Genomic DNA, 14,785 nt, shown 5'->3' with positions numbered 1-14,785 from the left:
CTGATAGTTGCCGGATTATCAAATATTCTGGATTACTGAACATTGAAACAATAAATATCCTATAATCTGGTATGTATGGGGGCTGATAGATGCCGGATTATTAAATATTCTGGATTACTGGACATGCAAAAAAAAAAAGTAACGTCCTATAATCTGGTATGTACAGGAGTTAATAGATGACATATTGTTAAATATTCTGGATATCCAAAACAATACATTTCCTATAATCTTGTATGTATGGGAGATGATACTTGCCGGATTATCAGATATTCTGGATTACTGGACATATAAAACAATAAACATTTTATAATCTGGTATGTATGGAAAGTAATAGATTCAATATTATCAAATATTCTGGATTACAGGACATTCAAAACAATAAATGTCCCATCACCTGGAATGTACAGGATCGGATAGTTGCTGGATTATCAAATATTCTGGATTACTGGACATTTAAAACAATAAACGTCCTATGATCTGGAATGTATGGAAACTGATAGTTGCCGGATTATCAAATATTCGGAATTACTGAACATTTAAACAATATCCTATAATCTAATATGTATGGGGGCTGATAGATGCCGGATTATTAAGTATTCTGGATTACTGGACATGCAAAAAAAAAAAAGTAACTCCCTATAATCTGGTATGTATAGGAGTTAATAGATGCCATATTATTAAATATTCTGGATATCCAAAACAATAAATTTCCTATAATCTTGTATATATATGGTATCTGATACTTGCCGGATTATCAGATATTCTGGATTACTGGATATGCAAAACAACAACCTTTCTATAATCTGGTATGTATGAAAAGTAATAGATTCAATATCAAATATTCTGGATTGCTGGACATTCTAAACTATAATTGTCCCATCACCTGGAATTTAAAGGATCTGATCGTTGCCGGATTATCAGATATTCTGGATTACTGGACATGTAAAACAATAAACGTCCTATAATCTGGTATGTATGAGAATTGAGAGATTGCAGATTATCAAATATTCTAGATTACAGGACATTTACAACAAAGTTCCTGTAATCTGGTATGTGCAGGATCTGATAGATTTTGGATTATCAAATATTCTGGATTACTGGACATGCAAAAAACGTCCTGTAATCTGGTATGTTTGAGAGTTGATAGATTCCAGATTATCAAATATTTAAAACAATAAACGTCCAATAATCTGGTATACACAGGATCTGATAGATTCCAGATTATTAATTACTCTGGATTACTGGACATTAAAGGGGTTTTCCAGGGAAAAACATATATATCTCAAATGGTACCAGAAAGTTAAACAGATTTGTAAATTACTTCAATAATAAAAATCTTAATCCTTTCAGTACTTATGAGCTGCTGAAGTTGAGTTGTTCTTTTCTAAGTGCTCTCTGATGACACCTGTCTCGGGAACTGTCCAGAGTAGAAGCAAATCCCCATAGCAAACCTCTTCTACTCTGTGCAGTTCCCCAGACAAGCAGAGATGAAAGCAGAGAGCACTGTTGTCAGACAGAAAAGAACAACTCAACTTCAGCAGCTGATAATTATTGGAAGGATTAATATTTTTTAATAGAAGTAATTTAGAAATCTGTTTAACTTTCTGGGGCCAGTTGATAGATTAAAAAAAAAAAATTCCTGTAATACCCCTTTAAATCAATAAACTTATTTCTGATGCTCCAGGAAATCGGATGCAGAAATTCCTTTAATCCGGCATAAAATCTCATGGATTACTGGACGTTCTATGGAATATTTAAAGGGGTACTCCGATGAAATATTATTTTTTTTAAATCAACTGGTGCCAGAAAGTTAAACAGATTTGTAAATTACTTCTATTAAAAAATCTTAATCCTTCCTGTACTTATTAGCTGCTGAATACTGCAGTGGAAATTCTTTTCCGTTTGAAACATAGAGCTCTCTGCTGACATCACGAGCACAGTGCTCTCTGCTGACATCTCTGTCCATTTTAGGAACTGTCCAGAGTAAAAGGAAATCCCCATAGCAAACATATGCAGTTCCTAAAATGGACAGAGATGTCAGCAGAGAGCTCTGAATTTCAAAAAGAAAAGAATTTCCGCTGTAATATTCAGCAGCTAATAAGTACTGGAAGGATTAAGATTTTTTTAATAGAAGTAATTTACAAATCTGTTTAACTTTCTGGCACCAGTTGATTGAAAAAAAAAATAGTTTTTCATCGGAGTACCCCTTTAAATTCCTTTCTTGATGCATCGTCTGCTAATCTGATGCTTATTTTTAACTCTTTTACTATGTGAAATTCCTTTAATCCGGCATCTGATTATCTGGCAATTGGCGCAGGAAAGAAAGACAATGATGAGACTCCTCTGTAATGATCTGTAAACATCTGACTTTGGTCTTTGCTTCTTTTTAGTGACAAAACTACAACTCCCAGCATGCCCGGACAGCCTTCGGCTGTCCGGGCATGCTGGGAGTTGTAGTTTTGCAACAGCTGGAGGCACACTGGTTAGAAAACAAGATCGATACAAATGCAGTATGGATTCAGCAGGGCTCTACAAACCTCGATCTCCAGCTGTTGTAAAACTACAACTCCCAGCATGCCCTGCAAGACTCACATGGGAGCAGTGTTCCCCATCCTGTGACTCTCCAGCTATTACACAACTGCAACTCCCAGCATGCCCTTGTCTCCTTTTGAAGGAGATTCTGCTGATTTGCATAAATGTATCCACCATCGGAATGTTCGGAATCACATGGATACATTGTTACAATCTGAGCTCCTCTATATAATGCAGTGTTCCCCAAACATGCTGGGAGTTGTAGTTTTTATTGCAAGGACTAAAAAGAACAAGTTTCACAGTGAGTACGGCCTCAGACCATGCTGGGAGTTGTAGTCCTACTAGTGCTAGAGAGTCCAGATTGGGCATCCAATTTCATTGTGACACCACTATGGTCTCAGGCTATGCTGGGAGTTGTAGTCCTACTAGCGCTAGAGAGTCCAGATTGGGCATCCAATTTCATTGTGACACCACTATGGTCTCAGGCCATGCTGGGAGTTGTAGTCCTACTAGTGCTAGAGTGTCCAGATTGGGCATCCAATTTCATTGTGACACCACTATGGTCTCAGGCCATGCTGGGAGTTGTAGTCCTACTAGCGCTAGAGAGTCCAGATTGGGCATCCAATTTCATTGTGACACCACTATGGTCTCAGGCCATGCTGGGAGTTGTAGTCCTACTAGTGCTAGAGTGTCCAGATTGGGCATCCAATTTCATTGTGACACCACTATGGTCTCAGGCCATGCTGGGAGTTGTAGTCCTACTAGCGCTAGAGAGTCCAGATTGGGCATCCAATTTCATTGTGACACCACTATGGTCTCAGGCCATGCTGGGAGTTATATTTTTTTTTTTTTTTTTTTTTATACAACATCCGGCCATAACTGAAGGACACCGGGGTCTCCAACTACATCGGGCTATTGTGAAACTACAACTCCCAGCATGCCCTGCAAGACTCACATGGGAGCAGTATTCCCCATCCTGTGACGTTCCAGCTATTACACAACCACAACTCCCAGCATGCCCAGACAGCTTGTCCCCTTTTGGAGGAGATTCAGCTAATTTGCATAAATGTATCCACCATTGGAATGTTCGGAATCACATGGATACATTGTTACAATGTGAGCTCCTCTATATAATGCAGTGTTCCCAAAATGTTCCCCAAACAGCGCTACCCTTGTCCTCAGGTCATATGTGGTATTACAGCTCAGTTCCATTCAGATCAATGTAAGTGACCTGCAATATTGCACACAAACTGAGGACAATGGTGGCGCTGTTTCTAAAAAAAAATAAAAAATTATATATATTGCATCTAACTCACCCCAAAAGTGCTGGATTGGGGGGGGGGATGTTTGCAGCCCCCGAAACCCCTCACTCTATGTCTGTATGCAGTGGGTTCCCCAAAATGTTACCACAAAAGAACAATGTGTGTAAGATGTCCAGGATTAGAAACAAATTGCTGCTTTCTTCCAGAAACAGCGCCAACCCTGTCCTCAGGTCGTGTGCGGTATTGCAGCTCGGTTACATTGAAGTGAATGGAGCCAAGTTGCAATACCACGTACAACCTGAGGACAGGCGGTGGCGCTGTTTTTAGAAGAAATTACTTCTGTGTGCACAGTGCGATCCAGCAGGGGGCATTCTCCATGTATCGCCAAGCTCACAGTCCTCCATCATCGTCTGGTGACAACCAAATTTACGCCTTCCCAGCAGCCGCTTGGCATTGTGCCGAAGACTGTCAGGGCATGCTGGGAGTTGTAGTTTCTAGTGCGAGGACTGAAAGACAAGTTTCACAGTGAGTACGGCCTCAGACCATGCTGGGAGTTGTAGTCCTACTAGTGCTAGAGAGTCCAGATTGGGCAACCAATTTCATTGTGACACCACTATGGTCTCAGGGAGTTGTAGTTTATTTTTTATTTTTACAACAGCCGGCCATAAGTGAAGGACATCAAGGTCTCCAACTAAATCGGGCTATCGTGAAACTACAACTCCCAGCATGCCCCTATGGCTGCAGCTTTACAATTTTTGAATCCGTTAATTGTCTGTCGTATTATAGGGTCATTATACACATGTAGACATCAAAAAGTAATATTATAAATCTGTTACCGTTTGGCGCACGCAGCTCCTATACAGAGCTATGCGTCTCCATGGTAACAGACTACAAACACGGGTGAAGTCTGACACTCCCGCCGCGCGCTTCGGTACATCTTGAACACACACAAAGATGGCAACAAGCAGGGAAGGGAAGTTGATGGCGGAATCAGACTACACAGGATTTGTTTGTAGTCTGTTACCATGGAGACACATAGGTCAGCACTGGAGCTGTATACACAAAGGGATTTTTTTTTTTTTTTATTAAAACTTTAGAATTTATTTATTTATTTTTGTAAATCAAACCTAGTTAAGATCCTTATTCCAGACCAGTGGTCGGCAACCTGCAAAACTACAACTCCCAGCATGCCCTGACAGTCTTCGGCACAATGCCAAGCGAGTGTGATGATGGAGGACTGTGAGCTTGGCGATACATGGAGAATGCCCCCTACTGGATCGCACTGTGCACACAGAAGTAATTTCTTCTAAAAACAGCGCCACCACCTGTCCTCAGGTTGTACGTGGTATTGCAACTTGGCTCCATTCACTTCAATGTAACCGAGCTGCAATACCGCACACGACCTGAGGACAGGGTTGGCGCTTGTTTCTGGAAGAAAGCAGCAATGTGTTTCTAATCCTGGACATCTTACACACATTGCCCTCTTTGTGGTAACATTTTTGGGGAACCCACCGCATACAGTCATAGGGTGAGGGGTTTGGGGGCTGCAAACATCCCCCCCCCCCAATCCAGCACTTTGTAGGTCACCTACATTGATCTAAATGGAACTGAGCTGTAATACCACATATAACCTGAGGACAAGGGTGGCACTGTTTTTTTTTTTTTTTTTTTAATGATGTGACAGGGGGGCGGCCTCGAAAACGGAAGCCCGCACACAGCGAATGCAGGGCAGTGGAGAACCCCTTTAAATCAACTGGTGCCAGAAAGTTAAACAGATTTGTAAATTACTTCTGTAAAAAAAATCTTAATCCTTCAAGTACTTATCAGCTGCTGTTCTGCTTTCTTTTTGAATTTCCTTTCTGTCTGACCACAGTGATCTCTGCTGACACCTCTGTCCATTTTAGGAACTGTCCGGAGCAGGAGAGGGTTTTCTATGGGGATTTTCTCCTGCTCTGGACAGTTCCTGACACCGACAGAGGTGTCAGCAGAGAGCACTGTGGTCAGACAGAAAGGAAATTCAAAAAGAAAATAACTTTCTGTGAATCATAACAGCAGCTGATAAGTACTGGAAGGATTAAGATTTTGTAATAGAAGTAATTTCAAATCTGTTTAACTTTCTGGCACCAGTTGATTTAAAAAAAAAAAAAAATAAATCCAGTGGAGTACCCCTTTAAATCAGGGCTGGACCCCTAAATGAGTGAGGACAACAATAAACTGTGCCCCCTGGTGGTGGAGTGAGTTATACTATACTTGTCACAGCTGTATAGAGCGACTCCATTGTCTATTGCAGTGTTTCCCTAGCAGGGTGCCTCCAGCCGTTGCAAAACTACTACTCCCAGCATGCCCAGACAGCCAAAGACTGTCCGGGCATGCTGGGAGTTGTAGTTTTGCCACAGCTGGAGGCACCCTGCTAGGCAAACACTGGTCTATTCAACATGTCCTGTTAGCCGCTAGATGGCGCTAAAATTGTAAGGAGGACCAAGATGGCGGCGGCGGCTTCACTTCTGAGGCGCCGTGAACTACTGACCGGGGGACTCCCTCCACCCCCCGCCACCATATTCGGTCCTCTCCACCTCCGTGTCCCCTCCCGGTGCTCCGCTCACACCTCCTCACTATTATTCGGTCCCCTTCATCATCCCCGTCACCATTACAGCCTGAGGAGAAGAAGAAGCCGCGGCCTTGGGTGTACTTCCCGACATGCCCCGCGAACGACGATTCTGATTGGATGGCGGCGGAAGGCGGGAAATCTGAGCGGAAGTCGGAGCCCGGAAGGTGGAGGAGGAGACGGCTGTGACAGGGAGAGGGAGGGCGGCGACATAATACTGTATGTGTATATTATATCACGATATTATACCGAATATTTACCTTATACCTCTATATAATACCGTATATTTACATTATACCTCTATATAATACAGTATATGTACATTATACCTCTATATAATACAGTATATGTACATTATACCTCTATATAATACAGTATATGTTCCTTATACCTCTATATAATACAGTATATGTACATTGTACCTCTATATAATACAGTATATGTACATTATACCTCTATATAATACAGTATATGTTCCTTATACCTCTATATAATACCGTATATTTACATTATACCTCTATATAATACAGTATATGTACATTATACCTCTATATAATACAGTATATGTACATTATACCTCTATATAATACACTATATGTACATTATACCTCTATATAATACAGTATATGTACATTATACCTCTATATAATACAGTATATGTACATTATACCTCTATATAATACACTATATGTACATTATACCTCTATATAATACACTATATGTACATTATACCTCTATATAATACAGTATATGTACATTATACCTCTATATAATACAGTATATGTACATTATACCTCTATATAATACAGTATATGCACATTATACCTCTATATAATACAGTATATGCACATTATACCTCTATATAATACAGTATATGTACATTATACCTCTATATAATACACTATATGTACATTATACCTCTATATAATACACTATATGTACATTATACCTCTATATAATACACTATATGTACATTATACCTCTATATAATACACTATATGTACATTATACCTCTATATAATACAGTATATGTATATTATACCTCTATATAATACACTATATGTACATTATACCTCTATATAATACAGTATATGTACATTATACCTCTATATAATACAGTATATGCACATTATACCTCTATATAATACAGTATATGTACATTATACCTCTATATAATACAGTATATGTACATTATACCTCTATATAATACAGTATATGTACATTATACCTCTATATAATACAGTATATGTACATTATACCTCTATATAATACACTATATGTACATTATACCTCTATATAATACAGTATATGTACATTATACCTCTATATAATACAGTATATGTACATTATACCTCTATATAATACACTATATATACATTATACCTCTATATAATACAGTATATGTACATTATACCTCTATATAATACAGTATATGTACATTATACCTCTATATAATACAGTATATGTACATTATACCTCTATATAATACAGTATATGTACATTATACCTCTATATAATACAGTATATGTACATTATACCCCTATATAATACAGTATATGCACATTATACCTCTATATAATACACTATATGTACATTATACCTCTATATAATACAGTATATGTACATTATACCTCTATATAATACAGTATATGTACATTATACCTCTATATAATACAGTATATGTACATTGTACCTCTATATTATACAGTATATGTACATTGTACCTCTATATAATACAGTATATGTACATTATACCTCTATATAATACAGTATATGTACATTGTATCTCTATATAATACACTATATGTACATTATACCTCTATATAATACACTATATGTACATTATACCTCTATATAATACAGTATATGTACATTATACCTCTATATAATACACTATATGTACATTATACCTCTATATAATACACTATATGTACATTATACCTCTATATAATACACTATATGTACATTATACCTCTATATAATACAGTATATGTACATTGTACCTCTATATAATACAGTATATGTACATTATACCTCTATATAATACAGTATATGTACATTATACCTCTATATAACACAGTATATGTACATTGTACCTCTATATAATACAGTATATGTACATTATATCTCTATATAATACACTATATGTACATTATACCTCTATATAATACAGTATATGTACATTGTATCTCTATATAATACACTATATGTACATTATACCTCTATATAATACAGTATATGTACATTGTACCTCTATATAATACAGTATATGCACATTGTACCTCTATATAATACACTATGTGCACATTGTACCTCTATATAATACAGTATGTGCACATTATACCTCTATATAATACAATATGTGCACATTATACCTCTATATAATACAGTATATGCACATTATACTTCTATATAATACACTATATGTACATTATACCTCTATATAATACAGTATATGCACATTGTACCTCTATATAATACACTATATGCACATTATACCTCTATATAATACAGTATATGTACATTATACCTCTATATAATACAGTATATGTACATTATACCTATATATAATACAGTATATGTACATTATACCCCTATATAATACACTATATGTACATTATACCTCTATATAATACAGTATATGTACATTATACCTCTATATAATACAGTATATGCACATTATACCCCTATATAATACAGTATATGTACATTATACCTCTATATAATACAGTATATGCACATTATACCTCTATATAATACAGTATATGCACATTATACTTCTATATAATACACTATATGTACATTATACCTCTATATAATACAGTATATGCACATTATACCTCTATATAATACAGTATATGCACATTATACCTCTATATAATACAGTATATGTACATTATACCTCTATATAATACAGTATATGTACATTATACCTATATATAATACAGTATATGTACATTATACCCCTATATAATACAGTAGATGCACATTATACCCCTATATAATACAGTATATGTACATTATACCTCTATATAATACAGTATATGCACATTATACCTCTATATAATACAGTATATGTACATTGTACCTCTATATAATACAGTATATGTACATTATACCTCTATATAATACAGTATATGTACATTATACCTCTATATAATACAGTATATGTACATTGTACCTCTATATAATACAGTATATGTACATTGTACCTCTATATAATACAGTATATGTACATTATACCTCTATATAATACACTATATGTACATTATACCTCTATATAATACAGTATATGTACATTAGACCTCTATATAATACACTATATGTACATTATACCTCTATATAATACACTATATGTACATTATACCTCTATATAATACAGTATATGTACATTATACCTCTATATAATACAGTATATGTACATTATACCTCTATATAATACTGTATATGTACATTATACCTCTATATAATACAGTATATGTACATTATACTTCTATATAATACAGTATATGTACATTGTACCTCTATATAATACAGTATATGTACATTGTACCTCTATATAATACAGTATATGTACATTGTACCCCTATATAATACAGTATATGTACATTATACCCCTATATAATACAGTATATGTACATTATACCTCTATATAATACCGTATATGTACATTATACCTCTATATAATACAGTATATGTACATTGTACCTCTATATAATACAGTATATGTACATTATACCTCTATATAATACAGTATATGCACATTATACCTCTATATAATACAGTATATGTACATTATACCTCTATATAATACAGTATATGTACATTATACCTCTATATAATACAGTATATGCACATTATACCTCTATATAATACAGTATATGCACATTATACCTCTATATAATACAGTATATGTACATTATACCTCTATATAATACAGTATATGTACATTATACCTCTATATAATACAGTATATGTACATTATACCTCTATATAATACAGTATATGTACATTATACCCCTATATAATACAGTATATGTACATTATACCTCTATATAATACACTATATGTACATTATACCTCTATATAATACAGTATATGTACATTATACCTCTATATAATACAGTATATGTACATTGTACCTCTATATAATACGGTATATGTACATTGTACCTCTATATAATACGGTATATGTACATTGTACCCCTATATAATACGGTATATGTACATTATACCCCTATATAATACAGTATATGCACATTATACCTCTATATAATACAGTATATGTACATTATATCTCTATATAATACAGTATATGTACATTATACCTCTATATAATACACTATATGTACATTATACCTCTATATAATACACTATATGTACATTATACCTCTATATAATACACTATATGTACATTATACCTCTATATAATACACTATATGTACATTTTACCTCTATATAATACACTATATGTACATTATACCTCTATATAATACAGTATATGTACATTATACCTCTATATAATACAGTATATGTACATTATACCTCTATATAATACAGTATATGTACATTATACCCCTATATAATACAGTATATGTACATTATACCTCTATATAATACACTATATGTACATTATACCTCTATATAATACAGTATATGTACATTATACCTCTATATAATACAGTATATGTACATTGTACCTCTATATAATACGGTATATGTACATTGTACCTCTATATAATACGGTATATGTACATTGTACCCCTATATAATACAGTATATGTACATTATACCCCTATATAATACAGTATATGCACATTATACCTCTATATAATACAGTATATGTACATTATATCTCTATATAATACAGTATATGTACATTATACCTCTATATAATACACTATATGTACATTATACCTCTATATAATACACTATATGTACATTATACCTCTATATAATACACTATATGTACATTATACCTCTATATAATACACTATATGTACATTTTACCTCTATATAATACACTATATGTACATTATACCTCTATATAATACAGTATATGTACATTATACCTCTATATAATACAGTATATGTACATTATACCTCTATATAATACAGTATATGTACATTATACCTCTATATAATACACTATATGTACATTATACCTCTATATAATACACTATATGTACATTATACCTCTATATAATACACTATATGTACATTATACCTCTATATAATACACTATATGTACATTATACCTCTATATAATACTGTATATGTACATTATACCCCTATATAATACAGTATATGCACATTATACCTCTATATAATACAGTATATGCACATTATACCTCTATATAATACAGTATATGTACATTATACCTCTATATAATACAGTATATGTACATTATACCTCTATATAATACAGTATATGTACATTATACCTCTATATAATACAGTATATGTACATTATACCTCTATATAATACACTATATGTACATTATACCTCTATATAATACTGTATATGTACATTATACCCCTATATAATACAGTATATGCACATTATACCTCTATATAATACAGTATATGCACATTATACCTCTATATAATACAGTATATGTACATTATACCTCTATATAATACAGTATATGTACATTATACCTCTATATAATACAGTATATGTACATTATACCTCTATATAATACAGTATATGTACATTATACCTCTATATAATACAGTATATGTACATTATACCTCTATATAATACAGTATATGTACATTATACCTCTATATAATACAGTATATGTACATTATACCTCTATATAATACAGTATATGTACATTATACCTCTATATAATACAGTATATGTACATTATACCTCTATATAATACAGTATATGTACATTATACCCCTATATAATACAGTATATGCACATTATACCTCTATATAATACACTATATGTACATTATACCTCTATATAATACAGTATATGTACATTGTACCTCTATATTATACAGTATATGTACATTGTACCTCTATATAATACAGTATATGTACATTATACCTCTATATAATACACTATATGTACATTATACCTCTATATAATACAGTATATGTACATTGTACCTCTATATTATACAGTATATATACATTATACCTCTATATAATACACTATATGTACATTATACCTCTATATAATACAGTATATGTACATTATACCTCTATATAATACAGTATATGCACATTATACCTCTATATAATACAGTATATGTACATTATACTTCTATATAATACAGTATATGTACATTATACCTCTATATAATACAGTATATGTACATTATACCTCTATATAATACAGTATATGTACATTATACCTCTATATAATACACTATATGTACATTATACCTCTATATAATACACTATATGTACATTATACCTCTATATAATACACTATATGTACATTATACCTCTATATAATACACTATATGTACATTATACCTCTATATAATACACTATATGTACATTATACCTCTATATAATACTGTATATGTACATTATACCCCTATATAATACAGTATATGCACATTATACCTCTATATAATACAGTATATGCACATTATACCTCTATATAATACAGTATATGTACATTATACTTCTATATAATACAGTATATGTACATTATACCTCTATATAATACAGTATATGTACATTATACCTCTATATAATACTGTATATGTACATTATACCTCTATATAATACACTATATGTACATTATACCTCTATATAATACTGTATATGTACATTATACCCCTATATAATACAGTATATGCACATTATACCTCTATATAATACAGTATATGCACATTATACCTCTATATAATACAGTATATGTACATTATACCTCTATATAATACAGTATATGTACATTATACCCCTATATAATACAGTATATGCACATTATACCTCTATATAATACAGTATATGTACATTATACCTCTATATAATACAGTATATGTACATTATACCTCTATATAATACAGTATATGTACATTATACCTCTATATAATACAGTATATGTACATTATACCTCTATATAATACAGTATATGCACATTATACCTCTATATAATACAGTATATGCACATTATACCTCTATATAATACAGTATATGTACATTATACCTCTATATAATACAGTATATGTACATTATACCTCTATATAATACACTATATGTACATTATACCTCTATATAATACAGTATATGTACATTATACCTCTATATAATACACTATATGTACATTATACCTCTATATAATACAGTATATGCACATTATACCTCTATATAATACAGTATATGCACATTATACCTCTATATAATACACTATATGTACATTATACCTCTATATAATACAGTATATGTACATTATACCTCTATATAATACACTATATGTACATTATACCTCTATATAATACACTATATGTACATTATACCTCTATATAATACAGTATATGTACATTATACCTCTATATAATACAGTATATGTACATTATACCTCTATATAATACACTATATGTACATTATACCTCTATATAATACACTATATGTACATTATACCTCTATATAATACAGTATATGTACATTATACCTCTATATAATACAGTATATGTATTTTAGACCCCTATATAATACTGTATATATTCATTATACCCTTATATAAACTATCTATTTTTATCATACTCCCTATACAGTATATATTGATTGTACCCCAGTATAATATATACCCTGTATATATTAATTATATCCCTATATAAAATTATACATACACATTAAATACATTATGGGGGAAGAGTTGCCCAGTTGCCCATAGCGACCAATCAGATCGCTTCTTTCATTTTTAACAAGGCCTCTGCAAAATGAAAGCAGCGATCTGATTGGTTGCTATGGGCAACTGGGCAACTTTTCCTTTGCACAGATTTTGATAAATATCCCCCTATATTTCTATATAATACTGTATATATTCATTATTTCCCTATATAATATTCTATATATACATTAAATACGTTATATCTCTCTATAGTACAGTATATATACATTATACCTTCAAAGTTCCCAGTTTTTCTTTGTGTTCCTATAAATCTTTGTAGTATTTTATGTCTCTGTTTTCCAGCTGTGGCGACAATGATCAGGGGTCAGACAGGAGACAGGATGAAGCTGGAGCAGACAGGGGCCGGCGGAGGAGCCGCGTGTTTTGGACAAGTAATGACGATTATTTCCCATATGTAATGTAACTCTGTACAGTATCAGATAAAACTCCCAGAAAACTCTGCCTTCAGGTCCCGATAATTCCAGGACATGCTGGGAGTTGTAGTTTTGCACAAGCTGATAA

General features: G+C 32.6%; 1 protein-coding gene across 2 annotated transcripts in view; it reads left to right on the top strand.

The window, feature by feature from the left end:
• Positions 1-6,345: 6,345 nt before the first annotated feature.
• The window catches only part of RAD52 (RAD52 homolog, DNA repair protein), a 51,625-nt gene continuing 43,185 nt past the window's right edge, over positions 6,346-14,785 (top strand). Inside the window, exons 1-2 of one of the 2 annotated variants that reach the window (XM_056569541.1) lie at positions 6,346-6,618; positions 14,544-14,655. In XM_056569541.1, the coding sequence (XP_056425516.1) occupies positions 14,578-14,655 (78 nt within the window). In that variant the 5' untranslated portion in view covers positions 6,346-6,618; positions 14,544-14,577. The remainder of the gene's footprint in view (positions 6,619-14,543; positions 14,656-14,785) is intronic. The other variant, XM_056569542.1, reaches the window with a different exon arrangement.

This window comes from Hyla sarda, chromosome 4, assembly GCF_029499605.1.
Source record: "Hyla sarda isolate aHylSar1 chromosome 4, aHylSar1.hap1, whole genome shotgun sequence".
NCBI classification, from domain to species: Eukaryota; Metazoa; Chordata; class Amphibia; order Anura; family Hylidae; genus Hyla; species Hyla sarda.
The sequence above is the reverse complement of the archived record's forward strand: the minus strand, read 5'-3'. Positions and strand labels throughout refer to the sequence as shown.